Source organism: Labrus bergylta, chromosome 16, assembly GCF_963930695.1.
Source record: "Labrus bergylta chromosome 16, fLabBer1.1, whole genome shotgun sequence".
Classification (NCBI taxonomy): domain Eukaryota; kingdom Metazoa; phylum Chordata; class Actinopteri; order Labriformes; family Labridae; genus Labrus; species Labrus bergylta.
This window is the reverse complement of record NC_089210.1, coordinates 23,689,231-23,711,626: the sequence shown is the minus strand read 5'-3', so window position 1 is coordinate 23,711,626 and position 22,396 is coordinate 23,689,231. Positions and strand designations below refer to the sequence as shown.

Here is a 22,396-nt window from a genome sequence, read left to right as displayed (position 1 = left end):
TCAAGTCATGTCGTGTTTTAGAGTTGTACAAGGAAAACCTTTACTTAATTTGAATGTGGACATGAGTTTTAACTTTATAAACTGCGAAGAACGCCATATTGCTTGTTGTATATTTTGATGAAAAAAAGGCTGAGCACAGTGGATCCCACATGGGGGTCTTGAGATTCCTATATTAATAATACAATTTTAAAATTAAAATAGCATATTTTACACATTAATGTCAAAATATAAAAAAAGTAGTTTCCTTTTTGTAATAAAACCACTGTCATGAAGTGAGATTTAAGCTTGAATGAAAGTAATGTGTATAAAATAAATCCTTAAAATTTAAGTTTGCACATGACTGCAACAATTCAGTCGATTTAAATATTTATTGCAGCAGAATATATTGTAGTTTGTGTTTGGCTCCGACCTAATCACTCCTCACAGCTTGCATTTACATGCAGAAATTTGAGAAGTTATATAGAAAGTATATCTTCACCCCCACCACAGTCGGAGTCTACAGGTGGATGCTGAGCAAGAGTGCAGTAACTGGTGCAGGGCAGAGCTGGCAATGGAAGAGCAGAGGGAGAGACTGGAAATATTGCAGCTTAAATAGACCGCTAATTGGAAGGAGGTGGTGTCAGGTGATTGTTGATACTGTCGCATGTCAAGTGTGAAATCAGAGCAGCTCGAGTTTACTGCCTGAACCAGCTGTCAGGCGTCGCCTCATTGTAGGTGTCTGCTGCTCTTTACACAAAATATGCACACATGTATTCTTTAAAGAATTAGGCTCATCCACTGACAAATATAAAACCTCTACCACTACACACAAATAATGACATTTTAACATACATGGGTCTGATATGCTTTATGTGAAACAGGTGATGGTTTCTGATGATGATGCAGATACCACAGGTTAACAGGTAAGAACAGGAAATGCCAGTAATGAGTCCAGTCTGACACTCACTCTCTTTGAGATGCCACTCATTTATTGAACTTTAGCTCTATGTGTATGTATATGGGTGTGTGTGGCTAAAATTATAAACAAGCAGTCCAGAGAACTGAGGCACAGGGTATTGTTTGATTGACAGGATGGACAAGGGTCTCAGGTCAGTGATAGGTACAGGAGGGGGTCGTTGTTAATGTGCATATGGTTTAAGTGAATAAGGAGTTATGCAAAGGGGGTGTGCACACTTTAAAAAACAAAAATGACAAAAAAAAACATCTGTATTTGATGAGTACTTTGAGTTTTTTATTCAGCCCAAATGTTTACATGGCAGGTGTAACATTCAAGACCTTTACAGTGCCTATACAGAAACTTGCCACCAGGTGGTGATCAAAATGTTTTGGCTTCAGTTTGTGTATAACTTTGAATTTGGGTTAGAACCCCTTGAAAATGAGACGCTGTACCCCAGAGGGCTATCTTTTAAAAACTTCACATTCAGTATAACTGACAGGAATAATATGGTGAGCTCACTTTTACCAAAACAGATTTTTATTAAAACACAGTGCTGCATAAAAAGTGTTAAAAAAAATATTCAAGTATAATACTCTAACCTTCCCAACAGTATCAGTGCTTGATGCTCTTTGTTTGCCTGTTTACATCTGTTGAGAAACTCCAACATCTATGACAAAATAAGCAAAACTTCCCACATTTTGGGTGCTAACAAATATTAAAATTACAAAAGGTTTACATGCCAAAAAAAGGTCATTTCACATATAGTCATTTTTCTTCAGTGATTATTGAATGGGAATTTGAAAGGATGCGCGGCACTACAATGCAACATAAACCTAAAGGCTTCACACTAAAAACATACTTGCCCTTCTGAATTTCATTTAAGCCAACCAGTAGGCTACTTATATCAAGCAATTTATTTTATGCTGCTTATGATTTAGGCTAAGGCTTGCCTGTTCTTATATGAAAGCTTCTGCTGCGTCATGCTAGCCGGTAGCCTGCTGCCTTACTAATGTTAAGCAAAGAATTGCTGCTTATGCATAAAAAAGCTGTAAAGACACATAAATATATTTACAGGAGTACATTGTATCACATTGTTACATTCATAAAACCTGTAGGAGTCCACTGGTTATTACAATTTAGAAAAAGTATATTTCTGGTTGTTTAAGCTACAAACTAGTTTGGTGCATCACCTCCTCAGTGATGTCATTATTCACATGGTAAGTGTGTCCATTTGTCTTTTCTGATGTAAAGAGAGGGCGGTGGTACTGATTCCCCACTGCAGGACGTCTCCCCCTGTGAAACTCTTCCGCGCTAACCTGAGGAACCTGGACCCACGTGGTCTCATTGAAGCGAGCGTAGTCCACCGTGTAATGCTTCTTCCCTACTTTAAGCATGTCCTGGAAGCGCTGACTCCAGCGGATGTCGGTGGGTTTGTAGCAGGTTCTCGTCTGGTGGAGCATTCCTGTAGTGTCCCCGGTGTAGGTGAAAGACACCACCAGCTCAAAGTCCTCCTCCTGCAGGGCATCAGGGCCCAGACTGTAGAAAGGACTCTCAGGCTCCAGCTTGTGGATAATGGTGGCCGGTGTGGCGAGGACAATGTCTCGATTCTGGATGTCCAGGTCCTGGTATGACATCACAATGGACCCCTGTGACTTTTTCACATATCGGACTACCATAGCCCGGGCGACACCGTCCAGGATGTGATTCCCTCTGAAGTCTCCAAGTCGCCATGACAGACACATAACCCCGTCTCGCAGGTTGACCACGGCACAGCTGCTAAAACCCACCGTCTGAGCTCTCTTGCGAGCAGATGCCATTTTAGCAACAGCAATACCAATGATAATGGTGTCAAGGAGGCAGCTGAACACATCCTGAACCGTCACAACGATAATGGCCACGATACAGTTCTCAGTCATCCCCCTGAAGCCGTAGCCAATAGTCGCCTGCGTCTCCATGGAGAACAGAAAGGCTCCGGTGAAGCCCCGCACGTTTTCCACGCACGGTGCATTATCCAGATCATCTACATCTCCGTGTATGTATGCAATGAGCCAATAGCAGAGGCCGAAAAAGATCCAAGAGAGGATGTAAGAGAGGGAGAAGATGAGGAACATCACCCTCCAGCGGATTTCAACAAGCGTTGTGAAGATGTCCATAAAGTACGGGCTCCAGTCTCCAGGGGCCTTCTGGAAAACGACCGGGAAGCGGCCGTCTTTCTGCATGTAGCGGAGCCGCTTGCCGTCATTTTCCTTGCCAAGTGTGTGGACTGTGGTGTAGTAGGTATCGACGACAACCTGCTCGCCTCTTTCTGAGCTCATTTTGACCAGGCTTTAACCTTTCAGGCTCCTGCAGAAAGACAGAAATGAATCAGAATCAGAATCAGATTTATTGTCCAGGTATGCTTACACAACACAAGGAATTTAACTTTGGTGAACTGTGCTCTCTTATGTGCAGGTACAACATTAAATATCAACAATAAACATAATAAGAAAGGACTAATATTTACAAGACTAAACATGAAACAGTGCAGTGGTGAATAGTGCAAAAGATGCTGAAGTAACATGATGAGTAAAATGCAGTTATGTGACAGATGGTCAATTAAGATGTCAATTACAGTATTTACATAAATAAGTGTGTGTATATTGATCATTTAAATTAAATAATATATATATACATATATGTATATTCACAGTGACGGTTGATGATATAATGACATTGACATGAGAATAGTTAAACAGGTCATTCAGGGAATTGCAAAACCACTAACGCACATCTGTAACTTATCATTTAAAACTGGTAAATTCCCAAGAAAAATGAAAATTGCTTAAGTTATACCGCCGTACAAAACTGGAGACAAACACCACTTCACAAACTACAGGCCTGTTTCACTGCTTCCTCAATTTTCAAAAATCTTTGAAAAACTCTTTGCTGACAGACTAAACAAATTTATCAAAAAACACAACTTACTAACTGACAGCCAATATGGATTCAGACCCAACAGATCCACTTCTCTACTGTTCAATGATCTTACCTTATTTAAATTACTGTGTGGCGGTCTGGGGGACCACTTACAAAAGCTCACTGCTACTACTAGTCACACTTTGTATATAAATATAAACAAATTGTATATAGATAGATTGTATATAGAGAGAGATTATAAGGAACATAGGAATTTAATTTAATAAATATTAATTGTTGAGCTGTGGAAAAGGGGTAAGATTAAATAAGTTTTATACTTCTTCCTATTCCTTTTCAGGCATATCAATTGAATATATGTAATTTGCTTTTTCTTTTTTTTTTTTGTGAAATAATTTGAACATAGTTTTTTGTTTATTGTATTTTCATGCTTTTCATTTTGTTTTGTATTTTTGATATGTTTGATTTTATTTGATATGTCTAAAATAAATTTAATCAATCAAAAAAAAAGTGTAATCAATCAATCAATGATTAGTTATATTGTCAAGTTTATGTCGAAAAAGTGGACTCATGCATAGGCGAAAAGGACAGCATCTTCCTCATTACATGTGGCTAAAGTGTAAAAGGCCCCCGGACTTGTTTGTAAAGCTGAACCCTTCATGTTTGAGCAAGCAGCGTAGGTCACTTTGTGCCTCAGGCTATCAGCAGTGAATGACTTGAGCAATGTCTGCTGCTCAGGGTGTGAAAAATGTAGGCGACTTCAAGAGCACAAGTTTCTAACCTGTTGATAATTTACCAGACGTTCACTTAGTCTGGACACGGTGCAAAACAGTTTTTCTACTAAGCTTACCATTAACACTTTAATGCATACAATATAGCTGTGTAAAGAGACAGACGTTTTTTAATTAAGCTAAGTAAAAAAAAAAAAAAAAAATTGCAGCTTTTAAAAAAAACGCAGCGTCTGGAAAGTATTAAGACAAGCAGAATCTATGTTGTAGAATATAGTTCTTCGGTTTAACTCACTTTTATTCCTCGTCTAAAACCAGAAGTGATTAAATTTTACTGCCAAACATACCAGACATATAAAGGCGCTATGATCCTTGTGACCTGTTGAAGGAAAACCGGTGAAAATTGGCGTATCAAACTGTTACACATCGACAACCTGACCTGTTAAACTGGCTGTTTTGTTCTAAAACCTATAAAATCTTGTTGATGAAAATCCAGGTCTAGGATGTGAAGGTGGCTCCCCAGGCTGGACTATGTCCTCAATCCAAGCCTTAGTGTTGGCTAATGTGTGTTTCTTTTACTGTTTACTTTTATTACTATAGGTTTAGATAATTAAGACATTATCAAGAAACATGGAGGAAAGGTTGATCCTTGGTGACATCACAAGTTGAGCAAATTTGAAAATGAGCATTTTTCTCTGTGTTTCTAAGACTTATGCAGACTACAAACAAAGGACTGGATTGATTTATTTCATATTTTGTGGGTTGGTAGACACTCAGGTTACCCAAATATATGTTAAAAAAACAAAAATTAAAATGTGACCCACGACAACACAATGGCACTCCTAAACTGACTTGTTAGAGAGAAACGAGAAATGAAAGTGTGCCTCTTTTTTAGATGCTCATAAACAATCTACCCTATGATCTGAAAGTGTCTCATGGTTAATTAAGCAAAACCTGAATTTATGTTTGTCCTCATGAGGGTTAATGATTACCCTCTAACCACCTCTAACAGTTTTCACCTCCAAATTTTTCCTCAAATGTCAAACTTTAACCACATCCCCTTCTATCCAGTGAAACAATCCAGAGTCAGGACATTTTGTTATCTGTGTGTTATACAGCACTTCATTATTCTGACGGCTCCTTGTGACTGATAAAAGGCACCTTATCAAGTTCTTGTTTGAGTGTTGAGTAAGCACAGTCACTGATCGATACATTTCTTACGCCGTGTACTTCCTTGCAATGTGTCAATCAGGCTTTTATAGAGTTTTTATTGCTTAAATAAATCCCCAGACAGCACGTAACTGATGTTAATCTGAGTTTATGACAATCAGCTTCACAAAAGTTTAATTTCACACCTCCTGTGGTGTGACTGTGGAGCCAAACAATCTTATCCATAAACTTGTTGTTTGTGCAAAAGTGCCGGACAAAATACAGTGTTCCCGTCAGTGAGGTCAATGTCAATCAAAATAAGATTTTATTGTAGCTTGGCTTCTATTGTCTGGTACAAAGTCAATCAACACATGGCACCCATGCATGAGACCTTCAACTGAAGCTCAGACTCTTGTTGTGCAAGTTTTGTGGGTCAATTGCGGCTGAAAGAGTCATAAAACTGACATTTTCAGTGATGCCAAAAAACGAGAAAGCAGTTAAAATTCCAGCATAACATGTTGTCCCATCTCTTATCACTATTTATTCTGCATTGATTCAGAATGTTTCCTTAGATAGAATCGAAGAGAGCGTGCAAGGATAGCAAGTTATCAAGTAACCATGCATTTATAAGTAGGCAAATGCTTGACTCGTAAGCTGCAGTGTCCCAGGTTTCAGACTGCTGCAGCTTGATTTTTTATACAGCAGGCAGTGAGTGCATGGACAGGGAACAGGCTAAAGGACTGTAGATGATCTTAAAAAATGTCACTGGGGCCTATCTGCCCACCCTCCAGTACTCTTTGCACAGGGAGCCAGCAAGGAAAACTACCAAAACTTGAGGTACGTGGCTGACATATCATGGCAACTTTGCATGTGTGGTAAATTCGTCCTGTTTCGACCTATATGCACTTCCTTCTCTTGACTTCATGTCCACCTTTAAGACACACTGTTAATCCTCTGAGATCTTCTGACATAGCAGTCTTTGCTTTATACTGCAGTTTGGATCAATATTCCTCAGATAGAATTGTAAAATAGATGTTTTGACTTTTTTCTTGCAACACCTTTTTTTTTGTTGGACTCTTTGACATGCTCAAAATATCTTAATCATGATTTTCTAATGCAAAATAAATGCACTTTCTGTGCTAAATCATAGCAATGATTTCCCATATTCTATATAAATGCACAACAAAGCACATTATGGAAACATTAGACATAAAGGAAATGAAAAAGTTCTTTGTTTTGATGGCGTATTGTCATCTTTAATGAGGTCTCTTCTGTTCATGGTGATAATTCAGAAGCGCTGTTACGTTCTTTAATAAGCAGAAGATTTAGAATATTTCATTGTTACATCTCATGGTCAGTTTATTCCCCCCTTGCTCGCTGAACCCTTTTACTTTCTTAAGAGTTGGGCTGAATAGATATTTGTACCTACTCAGCTGTTTTTGGATTAATTTAGCTACTTAAGATGTCTTGAAAAATGTTTGACACACTCTTCTTACCTCAAACATTCTGAATATTTTGTGTGTATTTAAGTATTCAACTTACTTGCAGAGTAGGATTTAAAGTTGTCAGGTGTCACATCAGCCCATCAGAACCTGCCAAGCATTGAGCGATATATGTTGCCACAGTTCAAGTCACCTCTGTGTTCAGCCTGCTGCAGAGTGTTGGGGGGGCCGGCCTGGTCCTGAGGCAAAGTCTCAGTTTCTTCTAATATCGCACTTCCCACTGTAATCTTATTGGACAATGTGGAAGAATTTATGACCCATGGAATATTTTCCTTTCATGCACAAACCTTGAAGGTCCTCATTACGTGGTAACTTTTTCTGGATGATGAAATAAAACGTGTGTAATCTGAACAGTCATTAATGATAAGGGCAGATAAATACTGATGATTTGTAGGTTGTTAAGCTATTTAGCAGCGTATATAAAAGTCATTTGTCTTTGTATTTTCTGTGAGTCATTAGACAAAAAAGTTAACCTTTACTCCATCAGGTAGAGATCCCAGCCATTGGCACAGGGACTTTCTTTGTCTCGCTCGTCCTCAACTTGATTCTGATAAGACCGCAGAGATCACTGAGGAACCGCCGGTACACGCTGACTTTTAAAGCACATTTACGGCAGTCATAAGAGCACCACTGGCTGTAAGGAAGAGGATCGACAACATCAAAACAGTCTTGTGGTGTTTTTTTAAAAATAGAACAGGACCCTCTGACGTCTACCTGAATCATCCTGTATTGGGTTTCTTCAGGATGATGTGTGAAGACACAGATAAGAGACATTCCTCTGAGAGATAACCTAGAAATAACAGGCCTGTCATTTACAGGCAGAAGCTGAAAAAATGAATGAGTGCAAGCGTCGGCTGGAAGAAAATAGTGTCACTTCCTTTACAACAGTACATAATAAAACCTATAAACTGCATAACTACATGACTATTTATTGATTTATTGATTGGAGTGTCATGCACCACGTGAGGCCAGCACTTCAGGCTAACAAGACAACAACATCTGTAATCTGAAATATAAAGGAAACATGCCGAAGCTACCATCCTTTCTTTTGATCTGAGTAAAGCAGCCATGAATTTAATGGCACATAATATGTGACAAGCACAGAGACATACATGGACATTAACAGGCTCTGTTCATTGGAGAAAGACTTAGCTGAGTGAATTTTATTTAGGTGATGTTTCTGTAGTTGCTTTTTGGCTCTTTGGGTTTTTTTGGTCTCATTTTGGTTTTTGTGTTCTTCTATATGGAGTCGTTTTTAATGGCTTTATTATATTTGTTTTATTGTATTGTTTAGTACCTCATCCTCAATATTTCTTTGTTTTTCCCCTTTCACTATCTATCGCTTGATATTTTTGTGGTAATTTAAGATACCCATGGGTTTGCACCTGCAGCCACTCCCCCCGCTTTCCTGACACGCTCTTTGCTTGTCATAATAATGATATCAAATAGGTGTGATCATATATTAGGGGGGGAAAGACTTGGGGAGTTTTATTCATAGTGGGCTTTATTAGGAGTGATTTTTAATTGAGGATATGAGACAAGGTTGTAGATATTACAGGTACTCAATGGGAAAACAGTTCCCATCTGTTTTCCCAGTGAGTAAAAGAAAGAAATCAAGGAAGACGGGAAGCAGGTCGAGGGACCGGCATAAGAGACAGCCTGAACAACCTCGAGAGCAGTGAAGTGTGCTGTTTGTCTGACATATTTTAGACCACATGGTGATAACCTCTGCTCTGACAGACAAAGGTCAATCAGGTATGAAACACATTTCAGATAAAAGAACCAGTTACGCAATGGTCCAGTAGTCCGGAAAAAGCCCATTTATGTAGCTGAAAAGTATGTAGCACACACTATCACGGGGTATGAAGGGTTCAAAATAATTTTGCTACCCCTAAAAAATGGAAATGAGACGTAAAGTGCTATCATGGTGACTATGTTTCCATTCCAAATTGGTTTCCTAGTCTTTTTGTGACATATGAATAAAGTTATGGTTATACCAATAAAACATGTTCATTCATTCAAGGACAATAAAGAAAAGATGTACAACATATTAATTTGAACCGTAAATAAATTACTTTTGTTCAAGATTACAACCCCAGACTGTGTCATTCTGTGAGTTATTCTTATAATTTAGTACAAGTAGCCTATGTCAAATGTTAAAGCTCACACCTCCACCAGGCTGTAATAACTCTAAAATATAAACATAAATGCAGTGGCAGTGCAGCCCAAGTTATATCACAGCTCTAGTTTGCTTTATATAACTTAATCACCATTTGAGTCATAAAGTCTGATGATAATATGAAATGATCCTTCAGCTTTCAGAACAACAGAGTGTTTTTAATGGCCATACTGTAAGAAGACACGCAGACTTTACTCTGAAGCCACAACACAAATACAAGTCTTTGTCTTTGAGACGAACTCCTGCCGACCATTGTTGGCAGCTTAAGGTCACTGTCCCGTCTTACAACCACAGTGTCATTGTAATGTAGAGCAGCATGGCCGGCTGTAATGAAAAATGACAGGTGGAGCCACCTGTACCTGCTCAAAGGTACACAGAGATTAAGAGTAATTGCATTTCTATCTGGACTGTTTACACAGGATCAATGACGGGTAAGCTGCAAAAAACTTAGCGTGATTAATAAAACAATGTCTTCTTACACACAATTGTGGACCGGTGGTATTGTCTTGCGATGTTCCTGAATGGACTATGTGTGATTAAACGTCACAGACAGGACTATTTAAGTATCAAGTCTGGCCGATACCTAGAGAAAGCGGATGATAAAAAAAGCTAGCACTGTGATAGCCTCATTCCTGCAAGGAAGCAGTCAAAAAAATGTTGAGTTTTTGCACCAGCAGCGTGTGGAAGGCAGTACTCTTACTGATTCTTCAAACAACAGGTAAGTGTCTCTCACTTACTGTATATCTGTGAAAAATAGAGAAAAGAGCATTCTAGTGAAACTGTTCAGATCTTTAGCTCACATTTGATCTCTTATTTCAGGGTGTTGGCATGCTGAATCTACCTGCAAAACCCGCAGATGTCTGGCTGAAATGTTGATGAAGAGAGGCTACTTATCTCAACCACAGAGTGAAAACTGCTCCCTTGTTATTGAAGTGCCTTTCCTTGAGTACCAAACTCTGTCCGTTGTAAGTATTGTGCTTGTAGATGCTTTTGTGGTAAAGTTGTTAACCCTTTTCACCAGTGCAATCATTTGAAGCCCAACTTGAATGTGATAAGATTTCCATCTGAACTTTAATAGTTTTCGTACTAACAACATGTGCTGTCTCTTTTAATAGAACACTAAGGAACTCATGCTGATAAGTCAAATTCGAGCTGATCTCGTAAGCATCAAAGTTTTTCCAAATTGACTGAAATACATTTAGAGTCTGTTTCATAAACATTCATTTTGATCTTGAACCACAGCTGTGGAGGGATGAAGAGTTGGCGTGGAACCGATCTGATTACCTGTTTGATAAAGTCACCCTTCCAGTAAAAAATGTCTGGACTCCAGAGATCCTTGTAACAAATGGGTCAGTCAGTTACAGAGCATAAAATCATCAAACTCTAAATAAAGAATTCATGATTGTTTTTTTGATGTTAGTCTGACTCATCTGTGTCTCACCTGTGTAGAATATCATCCACCATGAAGCACAGCTCCAGTGATCTGTTGTTATTCTGGAACGGCACAGTGGTGCACTCTGTCATTATAAATGCCAAGATCAACTGCGAAATCAACTTGTTCAACTTCCCCTTCGCTGGTGATAGTTGCCCTGTTGCCATCCAAACCTGGAGCGATGGCGGTGAGCCAAGATACTTCATTATACTTTTTAAAAAATGTTTTTACAATTGTATTATTAAACTTACTCAGTGGTACAATTTAATTAAAGGGGACATATTATGAAAAATCCACTTTTACAGTGTTTTTGAACATATGAGTGTCTATACTGACCCACAAAATGTGAACTAAATCCATCCAGTCTTTTGTTTGTAGTCTGCATAAGTCTTACAACACAGAGAAAAGTGCTCCGTTTCAAATTTTCTCAGTTTGTTATGTCACAAGCTGGATATCTCCACCCATGGACTCCATCCCCAGCCTAGAACAAACCTTTTGCGCATAGAGTAGAAGGATGTCTACTGGGAAAACTCAGGGGGGATCATTGCATCTAAAGAGACACACACACCAAAACGGAATGTTCTGAGAGAGCTGGTTTATACAGGGTCACAAACCTCCTCTGGTGCTTGATTCATGTTATATTTTGACCAAAGCACACCACAGATGTTTTATTTAGACCCCAGGGGACTGTTTGAAAATAGAGCTTCACCTGGTGTCGTTTCGTCTTGCAGCCGTCTGTGTCAGAGCTCGTGCTGCCAAGGACTTCACATTTTTTGCTGGTTTCTCCTCTGTCCTCCAAATTAACATTTTCCGGTCGCCCACAGATCTATCGATGCCCCTTTAACACGAACACATCCACTGGTTCAAAGTCAGTTATGGGATTTAGAAACGAAGTCATAGCATCCTGGCAAACAGCTACAATGCGCCCACCTAATAGTCAAATCAGCCACGCCCCCAATTATGCCAAATTATGCATAACTCTTAGCCTTAATATAACTGAAAATGGATGAGTCATTTGGCAAAAGTAACCTATCGTACATTTAATCTCTAGAATCAACATGTTTATTTCTGCTGACAAATTGGCATTTTGATCCAGACTCTGATGGGGATTCTGCAGCTTGGTTGATACACAGCCTCAGTAGTTGATTTTGCAGTCCCAGTTCTGACAAGGCAAATAGCTAATCACAGTTTAGGATTTGGGGGGTTGCACCTGGGGTGGCCAATAAGATCCAATTGAGGGGGGCCCGTGATACCCATGACCACCCCTGTGAATCTGCCCCTGCCCATTATGAGTCTGTCATATTTGAGAGAGGGCTATGAGTAATTCTGTGAAGAGCCCTACTAAAGAAGACTTTTCTTCTTCCAGAATGTGGTACAAAACTGAACTTCCACTCAAACCAGGTGATGATTGATGGTAGCCATGGAGATTGGCAAACAGATGGCATATCCCTCCTACAACAAGAACATAGAGATGACCGCAATTACATCTTGGTAAGATGGTTAACATACAGGATTTATTTATGCAGTATGTATTAAAAGTATTGGTATCATAATGGAAACACCATTACATGTTTAAATAGTAAATATTTACCACTTTCTTCAACCACAGTCTAGTTCTGCAAATTGAATTTGTGTCTGTTTTTCTCCTCAGGTTGAGTTATCAGTCAAATATCTCAACCCATTCATAACTTTAATGCTGCCTAGTATTCTCCTCGTCTTGGCTGATGTGGTCAGCTTCGCTCTGCCGCTGGGAGGCGGAGAACGCTGTTCTTTCAAGGTCACTCTGGTCCTCAGCTTCACCATGTTCCTTATCATCCTCAACGATGAGCTCCCTGGAGACAGCACGTGCGGCCCAATCATCAGTCAGTCAGACACAAATCAACTCATTCACTTACTAAATTAACGAACAACATAATACCAACCGTCTGTCTCTCTGTCTGTGCCGCAGGAACCCACTTCTGTATTTGTCTAGTCCTCTTGGTGTTGAGCATGTTGGTGTCTATGATGCTGACAGGGTTGGCCAACAATGGTAGTCTTATTTTTTCCTGCTGGTCCAAAAAAGGTTCAAGGCAAGAAAACACAGGAAACAAGGCAGAAACCGAGGATGAAGGTGAGAAAGAGTCTTGCATTACTTGGGGAAAAGCTTTTGACATAGAGCATTTCTGGACTTGACCAAGTCTTGCATTTATGCTTAAACCATTGCGTTACCTGCTCTGACTGCTTCTTCATTCCTTGCAGAAGTCAAAGCTGACATTAGCGTGATCAAGCTGAATGCCTCTGAGGGAGACAGTGGAATGCTCAAGACGTTGGTCGACTTCGTGGAAGATCTCAAAGCACAGAAGGCGGAGAGTGAGCAGTATCAGAAGATTGCCCAAAAAGCGGACAAGATATTTTTCTGGTTCTATTTGTTTTTTGGCACCGCGTATTTTATTGCCATGTTTTGTGTGATGACTTTGTACAAATGTACTGTCAATCACTTTGAATTCTGGTACTGATAGAACAAGCTGAATGTGAATTAATGCATGCCAAAACTTGCTTGAAATACTATAATAATACTTTCATTAGACTTCACATATTTGAAATTCCAATGCAAATATAAGAAGACTGATACACATTACAGCATACACTTTTTACATTTGATTGACTTCAAATTAATTTGTATATGCCTAATATAGTGTGCCAATTTGTACCTGAAGTTTGTCTCTGATGTCAGATTGTGTTAGCCTTTCTCTGGTAAAACAAATAAAATAAATGTAGTTTTCACTCTTAATTTAATTTTATCCCTAATTGAATCATATCAACCTAAATTAAACCTCTGAGTCAAAATGTTTGGCAGTGATTATCATAATCAATTTGTAATTTCATATTCAAGAAAAGCAATGAATGGTACGCAGAAACTGCCTAGCACTGACTGTCCTTTGGTGCCCTCTAGTGGTTAACCCGCTGCACTTGTTTCTCCACTGACTCCAAGGTGATGATGTTGAAGGCAGTTATTTTGAGCTACATGTTTCAAAATACTGTTTACTTTATGTCCACTATTCATTCAAAGTTAATAAAAGGTAATTAATTAAACATTAAAAGTGATCTTTAAAACGTAATTGTGTGTGTTGGATGATCTGCATGGATTGTGTTGGTTTTCTTGGTTGCCATTGTTGCCTTTATGAGGTAGGACAGCTGTATAGAGACATAAAATGCTGGGGGGAGAGTATGGGGGACGACATGCGACAAAGGGCCGAGGTCGGATTCAAACCCACGGCAGCTGCTATAAGGACTAGACTATGTACTGTACATGGGGCGCAAAACATTACCGATATAGGCTATTGGCACCCTGTGGTGGAATTCTTTGACATTCATTCGAGTCCAGCAGCACATCTCTGGTTCATAAGTAATGTAAAGTTCAAAGTTTATTTTACAGGAAGTGTATCTCTGTAATTAGCTCGTAATATGTTGTCAAGAGAAATAAACACACATTTGTAATTCACTGTTTTCTTTTTTATTCATAGAATACAATTCCAAAGAGTTGGAGGTAACCGGCCAAAAATGACCTTCATGTAGATCTGATCTCCAACATCGTAAGCCTGATTAATTAGCACCTCTCCCTTACCTATACACATCATTTTCATCAACCAAAAGAAGTTTGATTCAAACAACATTCATGAACTTGTGTAAAATGTAAAGTCCACAGTCCAGGATTGTAAAGTAGGCATACAATTTATGGGGCCAAATGTATCCACCCAACAAATGATTTCCCATTACCTAATTATAAAAGTACATATAGATGCTTAGTGCAGGTCGCAAAGTGTCCTTTAAACGTCAGCTAGATAGATTTGATTTGTCAATTTTAGAGAAATTCTTCCCTTATTCAAGGCACTGTATTTCACCCGAATCCCCCTCCTTGAAAACAAATTAAAGCTTATCGACCACTATAACTGTATTTACAGCGACACTCTCCACTTACCAATAAGTGCTTGGTCACTGCCAAAAGGTGAAATATATTCTAAAATCCAACTACACTGAATTTAAATTGATTTATTTGAACAATTTGAAATTACTTCTTTAATCATTTGACAAGAAATAAGCAGGAATCAACACGCACAAAACCAATTAAACCAGAGATGTAAATGAATTTCAAACACCAATATCCCCTCAGAAAAGAGCCGCCTGCTCCCAAAAAAAAATCTATGAAATATAATGAACTCCATCAACTTCAAGGTTCCTCTGTTTTTGTCATTGCCTTTAGTGGAAAAGAACGGAAAGGGAGAAGTTAATATATCCTGTCATTGAGAGAAAAAAAACATAATGGAAGGGGGCATGATCGTTGTCCTTTATACCTGTTTAAAAACCTGGGCACTCAGATAGTTCTTTGCCATGTTTCCCAGATTGGACTTCCCGCCCACCTTGCACCTGACATATCCATAGAGGTTGGCCCATTGCAAAACCAAGCCCATCATCACTACAGCCTGTGGGGGGGTGGAAAGGGGGGGGGGGGGGGGGAGGGGGACACCAGAATAAAAGAGAGATAAACCATCAATTACAAGATAATTAGACAGAAAATGTAACTTCAAGTTCATCTTATAACCACTCAACTGACCAGCCATTTGAGCTTGAAAGAGAAGATGGTGCTGAAAACAAAAATGAGCCAGAAGATGGGGCACACGATGAGTCCGAGCCAAAAGATCCGGGACTCCGCACTGGATGTTGCGTTTACACTTTGTGTCTGTTTAGAAAAGAAAACAAGGTTTCATTTCATTTTATTCAATAATAATCCAAGAAAAAAAACCAATATCGTTTATGGAAACTCATATCCAATGTCCCCATTGTGTCAAATGTTATGTGTCAGAGAGGACAATGCAGCTTTCACACTCCATCCAACTGTCCAATAAGGTCATGCAGCTATATTATACTCTACAAATTTGAGGTAAATGTAAAGTTGGCATTTGCAAAATTGCTGCAAGCTCTACTTTGTCTGAGAAATTGTAGATGCATGTTTTTCTGGAATGCAGTCGCCTCATGCTGCTTTGAATATTCCTGTTTTTACAAAGATCTCTATCACTCTCCCGTGAGCCAGCAGCTTGCTGCCAAGGTCACGTTTATTTGCAAAGAGGAAACATGATGAGGCTGTTTAGCCTAGAAACCATGTTGCATTCTATCTTGTTTTTCCTCCACGTGAGACCCTTCCTTTGTTCCTTTTCTTAGAGCGACCTTTTGTAAATACCGCCAGCTAGAGATTTTTGGATGCACCTTTTTAAATTCTGCTTACCTTCTTTGACTCAAATACCCAGTGGCTGTTTCCATTTTCATCCACCTGATTCCACCACCGAAGACCCACTAACAGTCTGCCAGATACATTCTGGAGGGAAACAAAGTTATTGAAGGTCTGCTGCATTCATTGGTTTTCATTTAGGGCTGCACAATTCAAATTTCACAACTGCACCATAGGCAAGTGTGATATACGGATTAAAGGGGCAGACATTTTTAAATGAAAGTAAAATGAAACATTGTTATGTGCTATACAAATGCCTGGACCTACAAAGTTGTGGAGCAAAAGGAATCATTCCCACTAATCATGAATCTAATTGCAATTGTTATAAATGTCAAATAATTGCAATGGGATTTTTTTTCCCATATTGTGCACACAGACTAGATTGTACATGTTCAGATCTTATGTAAGCAAAGCAAACCAATCGGTTTAACAAAGACCAGATCAATTCAAGTGACAAAAATTGATATAAAAAGGGGAAGTAATGGTTTCTTAACAAATTAGAAAATAAACTAAATGTCATGAAACATGGTTAAGAATACCTCAATTGTTTTCTTTCTTTGTTGTGTACAGTTTTGTATCCGCTTATTCAATTTGAGCATTTATATGCACCAGTTAAACTTTGCTGTTTTTTTGGCAATTCAAAATTAAATGTTAAGCACGAAGTGGCATAAAGTGGGATTTATTTCCATATTTGTTTCTTGTGGTCAACCGTTCCCTGACCTGCTCACCTTGACAGTCCAGAAGTCACAGGACAGCAGGAGGATGATGGTGACCATACAGGCGATGAAACGACCACTGAGGATGTCACACAGGAGGTACACCACGATGGCACTTGCTCGGAAGAAGAGGTGGAAGAATGAGGCCAGTGGGTGCCTGAAACATAGATTGTCGTCTTAAGTTTCATAGGATAATAATAAATAGCCTACATATTTGCTCTGAAGAAGAAGAAGAAAAAAGCCCATTTAACCAGAATCAAAAATAAGACACTTGCACCTTAGTTTGGACTTTGTTTGACCGATGTTATCGTCCTCCTCACCGAAAAGGAGAGCATCTTGGGAATCCTTTAAAGAAAAAATATGAGCAGGGTTACGTTAATTCTGCAGACGCGCTTTGTGCAATTTCGTTTTTTAACTCGTAATTTCATCTGAAAAGACATCGAAACGCATCACAAACGTTGATCTGGACGAATTAAACTATTATTAAATAACAAGCAGTGGGTTAATTTATTCACAAAACCAAGTTTAGGATGGTTTACCTGTCCTTGCATTTTGACACTCCGGGATGCATTTCCGGGTGACGTGGTTGTAAACAAACCCGTGTGCTAAGGACCCCAGCCAGGTGTAGCCCCGACGGTGCCTGACGCAGGTAAGTTTTACCAAAGTGTTTAACACAACTGTTGTCCTTTCTTGATGAATGCTTTTGTTATAATTTTTTTGAAGCGTTTTACTCAGGGGTCAAACGATGAAAGAATAAATTAAAATACTTTAATTTTCTGTAAAGCTTCTGCTTCTTTCCACAATAAAATGTAGGCCTATTGATAAATGCTTATCATAAAACAAATGCTTACAGGACGTGTCTCTGATGCTCAAATTACAGTAGGCTAACAAAAGAGAAAACTAAATCAGAATTTTAGCTCAGCCTTCTAAATAAGTGTATTTAATGTTGTGTTTGCATTAGTCCAAGTACTACATCCACTGAGGCGACATTCTTTTAATAATTGTATAATAACAATGATCATAACAATTAGTGACACAATCAACAGTTCATTTGTGCAGAGTAATGCATTGCTTTCATTTCTTATGTGCATAGAGAGGCTAAACCGTGAACTAGTTATTCAAGGTTAGCCTCAGACTTATTTATATATGAAATTAACATTTTGAATATGTTTTATATTTTCACATTTACAGGCTATATTGAGAGAGGTGATCAAATAGTCAGTCAATATCTACTTCACAAAATGTATAGTATACAACAAAGCATCATCAAACAGACTAATAATTTATACAAAACAGCTAAATAATATTGAAAAAGTTGGCTGTACACAACATTTGGATCGGGGAGCAAGGATTTCTTCGTTGCTCTTGTTGTTTTCACGAGGAGCTATGAGGTTTGGAAAACCTCAAACAGGCTGGCGACTGAATGCATCCGGTAAAAGATGCCAAAAGGTAGTCCAACGTTCACAATCACAGACCACATGTTGAACTGGTAGAATTCTGTTTCAGTGTCATGGTCAAACTGGGGGCGAGCTCCGAATGCTGGCATGATCCACAGCTGCGGAAAGGAATAAACAGGAGAGGATTGAGTGTTTGGAGATTTTTTTTTGAAGCAGTGAATTGGAGAGTTTAAGGGAGAATGGTATACTTACTATGACGTTTCCCAGCAGCAGAAACACACAGACCTCCTTCAGCACTCGTCTCTTCCATAACAGTTTGGGTCGGTGTTCATCTGCGTGGTTGTGCAGGCTGTGCGATATGGGTATTGGGCTCAGTTTTGATTCCATTTTTGATGCCTCGAGGCAGTTCAGCTCTTTGCCTATTTGCAGCACATACGGATTTTCAACCACAGTGACCACTGGCTGCACCTCATGGAAGGGCTCCCGGTGTAGACCCTCAATGATGAAAAAGTTCTGCAGGGCGAGTTGGATCACCATCAGGATAGCCCAGGTTAGGTTGAGCCTGTTTAGGTAGCCTTTGGCTCCAGTTGCAGCCATGGCAACGATAGTAAAGTAGCTGATGACGAACTGCCCCAGTGACGCCCCAACCAGTAGCCCCACATCCAGGCTGCGTGTGGGGTTTTTATCTGACACGTGCTCCCTGTGGTCCACTTTGTAGACGGCAAGGCCGATCACACTGCTCAAAGACATCATGGTCACTATAACTATATTCATAACAAAGTGAATCATCACTGCTTCTTCTTTGCCCTCATCATCAATGTCATCTTGCTGTATTTGCATCTCGTACGCGATGAAGGTTGCCAGGCCTGCAACCACTAAGAGAATTCCTATCAGAGGACCAAAGAACACGCCCCTCAGAGTGAACTTGATCTTGTGGTGGCTGTGATCGTCTATGACTCGACCCACATTTTTCCACAAGACGTAGGCCATGGCGGACGCAAAGAGGCAGTACTCGATGTTGAAGGGGTACAAGTAGTAATATGCTTCTTTGAAGACGCTGCATGAGGAGTGGCTGCATTTGCACTTATCGTCTCCATAACCAGCTGTAAAACATGACAGGGCACAAGAAGACAACAGTATTATATTCTGATGTTTTTTTTTTTTTTGTATTCTAACATCATCTTTTGGTTTCTTTATATGTTTAATTACCTCTATTAATGTACATCTTTCGTCCGGAGTCTTTCGTAGTGTTACTTGGATATTCTGGCAATTCGGTGTGGTGAAGAGACTCCTCAGTGACCGCAGTCATCCATAAAACTAGATTTGTGGAGAGGGTGAGCATCAACCCACAACTGAATAAGGAGAAAAGAGAGAAGCACAAGGAAATCATGATCAGAGACCGAAACAGGAGCAAAAGATTGAGTATGATATGCTTCAGGTGAGTCACCAAGTCAAGGAAGTATCACAGTTTATAGCTACCACAGCTAGCAGGAGAAATAACAGTGATATTTAGCAGGTATCAATTACACTGTTTTGATGAATATAATGTAAACATTTGAGTCATCCTTTCTTTAAACTGATAAATGTTATGTTTTTGGACTGTTAAACCACAAATTATGATTAGCATTTTGCCCTAGTGCTGATTCATACAAACCAAACAATGAATTGTCTGATCAAGAAAATAAGCTCTAGGGGGCACGCCCCATGTACAGAGTAGGGCAGGGAATCTTTTGGTGTCTCAAGATTCAACTCGATTACAATTCAATTGAGAATGGTTTTTGGATTCAAACAGATTCTGGGTTCATTGATCCATGGATTCAAAGTCTATTTATGAATTAATACATACTCCAGGATTTACTCCAGTCATCTGTGAGACTGGCTGAATTTCTTGTTGCTCAATTTGGCATTCTACTGAGTTAAAGAGCTAGCCTTAGCAGGGAGTGACTGATTAGCTCAAAAACAACAAATTTTTTTTTTCAATTTTCAATCAATTTTAAAACTTAGAAGACAAGAATCTTGATTATCACATAATTACATTTTTCCCCCACCCCTAATCCGACTTGTGGCTCCTTTCGCACATGATATTCTCCACTCTCTCTGTCCCTGTTTTCTGACTCTGTCTCTCCAATAAATGCCCCAAAAGCCCCAAAATAAATCTTAAAAGAAAATATTTGATGGTGGCTGCTTAATGACAGTTTAAAGAAATGGAATTATAAACTAAAACTAAAACCTATTAAACCTTAAAGGGTTGCAAGTGTAGAAGCAATTCTAAATTTTCCATTAAATCAGAACTGTGTCAGCAGCTCAGGTATAAAAATATCCCCGGTAATATCAGGTTTCGAAATAAATACCCTCAGGGTAAGCATGCTCACAAAGACTAAAATCCAGTAATCACCTACCGTGTAATGTTCCTGTGTAACTGCACACAGTCCTTGGCGTGGATCCACAAAAAGTAAGTCTGCAAAGAGAGCCTTTATGTCAATACTTTCCAATAATACAGAGTTGATTCAATGTTGAATTTTTTTGTAGTTGGCTTTTTTACCTGCACAATAATGAAGACAAGTTGCACTACAGGGAAGACAACCTTTACAGCAGAATCGCAGTGGAGGTAGCCCACATAGCCGGCTATCTTGAAAATGTCCATGATGATACTGAGAATTCCAAAAAGCACAAGACCTCCTGAAAGATAGAACAATTGGGACACAATTATTTAACTCAAATATGGAGAAAAGACGACAAAGACAATTCTAAAGCAGGTCATCAACCTACCCCTGAGCCATACAGGTCCGGCGTGTCCATCCTTGTAAACTACAGCGTTTTCTTTCCTGGCAGTGTAGACGACGTAATAAATCATCCAGATGGTGGTGAGGAGAAGCAGGATGATGAGGAAAATCTGCAGGTCAGGCATGCTGATGTTTACACTGCTGAAGGCAGTGCCGCTGACCAGGGCACAGCCTAGGATCAGAATGTTCACACAGATGATCCCAGACAGCATCCATCCCCAGTTTCGACCCCGCTCCTTCACAACGCCATCGGAGGAGTCACTCAGGTCTGGTTCACATGTGCTCCCCGCTGCGCCCGCTACATTGAAGTTGGAGAGGTGGGTCTCCTCTGTCTGCCTGTCTTTGGCCGTCATCCTGCATGGTTCACATGGGTTTCCATCGGTCAGACAGTTGCACGGATAGCCAGTGTTCAGGCACATGATTCCTCTAGCTCAGACCTATTCACAAATGAGCTCTTAGTTGCATCTGGTCCCATGTGAGACATTACAGGTTTAACAGCTACACCCACTCATTGGCTCACTGTAAAGACAGTTCCCGCCCGCCCAATTGAAACCTTACCATTGGCACAAAATCCGCATAATTGTCACCCTGTTAGATCTACACAAAAGAACAGTTTCATATCATCAAATGGGATTTAATTTTTTTTTTTTTTTTTTTTTTTAGCTCTCACATGCTAACAGTATTGAGTGAGAATCCACAAACAGGTTTATATGAGAGTTATCTACACTATCCCAGATAAAATCAGGAATAACATAAAGACAGGTGAAACAGCCCATAAGCATGTTGGAAAATAAAAAAGCTCTTCATTACCAAAATTGAGCTCTTATGACAATTAAACAAAGCAGTGACCTTTGAGAAATGAAAGAAAAAGGTTTCAGGATACCGGTAAGCCTACCTGATGCGTAGTGTGAAGCGAGAAGCGGTCTGAGCCGTCGAGGCTTTTATAAGCCATCAGAAAGACGGTGGGTTGACTACAAAGAGTCATAAATGTCAATAAATCTGTCATGAACAACACCATATTATTACCAAACACAGCATGTTTTGCACAAAATATTCATGCAAAGTTCAAAAGGTGTTTCCAGGAAAAAAATGTTTTCGTCTCACTTACTAAATAGAAGAAACCGGTTCCATTTTTGATTAGCAGCAAAACTTTTGATATCACATCAGTCAGAGAATAAAACGTGTACAACATGCACACAAAAACATCAGAGCAGGGGGAAAGAAAATTGCAAATGGCAAGAATTACTAAATCATAAAATTTTTTTTTTTTTTTTTTTTTTTTACTATTTAGTGGCTTTATGAATTGTGCTTTCATTGTCTGTTTCAACTTGATCCCCCCCTTTCTGCTGCAGCTGACCAAATGCAGCCTCACAATCTAAATGTGATCTAAATTCCCC

At 39.3% G+C, this 22,396-nt stretch overlaps 4 protein-coding genes across 6 annotated transcripts; 1 reads left to right on the top strand and 3 right to left on the bottom strand.

Annotated features, from left to right (window-relative positions):
- Positions 1-1,452: 1,452 nt before the first annotated feature.
- Positions 1,453-7,420, bottom strand: LOC109994168 (inward rectifier potassium channel 16-like). Its single transcript, XM_020647376.3, has 2 exons — positions 7,270-7,420; positions 1,453-3,280 (listed from the first exon to the last, which is right to left on the bottom strand). Exon 2 carries the CDS (start codon positions 3,250-3,252, stop codon positions 2,104-2,106), a length of 1,149 nt encoding a protein of 382 aa, XP_020503032.1. The 5' UTR covers positions 3,253-3,280; positions 7,270-7,420; the 3' UTR covers positions 1,453-2,103.
- Positions 6,176-13,938, top strand: LOC109994147 (5-hydroxytryptamine receptor 3A). Of its 3 annotated transcripts, none has more exons than XM_020647364.3 (9): positions 6,176-6,564; positions 10,228-10,373; positions 10,524-10,568; positions 10,651-10,757; positions 10,858-11,027; positions 12,207-12,331; positions 12,492-12,702; positions 12,789-12,950; positions 13,079-13,938. In XM_020647364.3, exons 2-9 carry the CDS (start codon positions 10,278-10,280, stop codon positions 13,333-13,335), a joined length of 1,173 nt encoding a protein of 390 aa, XP_020503020.1. In that variant the 5' UTR covers positions 6,176-6,564; positions 10,228-10,277; the 3' UTR covers positions 13,336-13,938. The 3 variants fall into 3 exon arrangements, with proteins under 3 accessions (XP_020503020.1, XP_020503003.1, XP_065820652.1); XM_020647347.3 differs by lacking the exon at positions 6,176-6,564 and adding an exon at positions 8,078-10,126; XM_065964580.1 differs by lacking the exons at positions 6,176-6,564; positions 10,524-10,568 and adding an exon at positions 8,078-10,126.
- Positions 13,939-14,317: 379 nt separating this feature from the next.
- zgc:112148 (uncharacterized protein LOC550424 homolog) lies at positions 14,318-17,421 on the bottom strand. The gene is made up of 7 exons (XM_020647388.3): positions 17,359-17,421; positions 17,097-17,164; positions 16,832-16,976; positions 16,101-16,190; positions 15,432-15,557; positions 15,172-15,300; positions 14,318-15,074 (listed from the first exon to the last, which is right to left on the bottom strand). The coding sequence occupies exons 1-7, from the start codon at positions 17,368-17,370 to the stop codon at positions 15,048-15,050; spliced, it is 597 nt and encodes a 198-aa protein (XP_020503044.1). The 5' UTR covers positions 17,371-17,421; the 3' UTR covers positions 14,318-15,047.
- Positions 17,422-17,798: 377 nt separating this feature from the next.
- LOC109995060 (proton channel OTOP2-like) lies at positions 17,799-21,874 on the bottom strand. Its single transcript, XM_020648657.3, has 6 exons — positions 20,986-21,874; positions 20,759-20,895; positions 20,616-20,674; positions 19,426-19,568; positions 18,469-19,319; positions 17,799-18,374 (listed from the first exon to the last, which is right to left on the bottom strand). Exons 1-6 carry the CDS (start codon positions 21,416-21,418, stop codon positions 18,204-18,206), a joined length of 1,794 nt encoding a protein of 597 aa, XP_020504313.1. The 5' UTR covers positions 21,419-21,874; the 3' UTR covers positions 17,799-18,203.
- Positions 21,875-22,396: the final 522 nt, after the last annotated feature.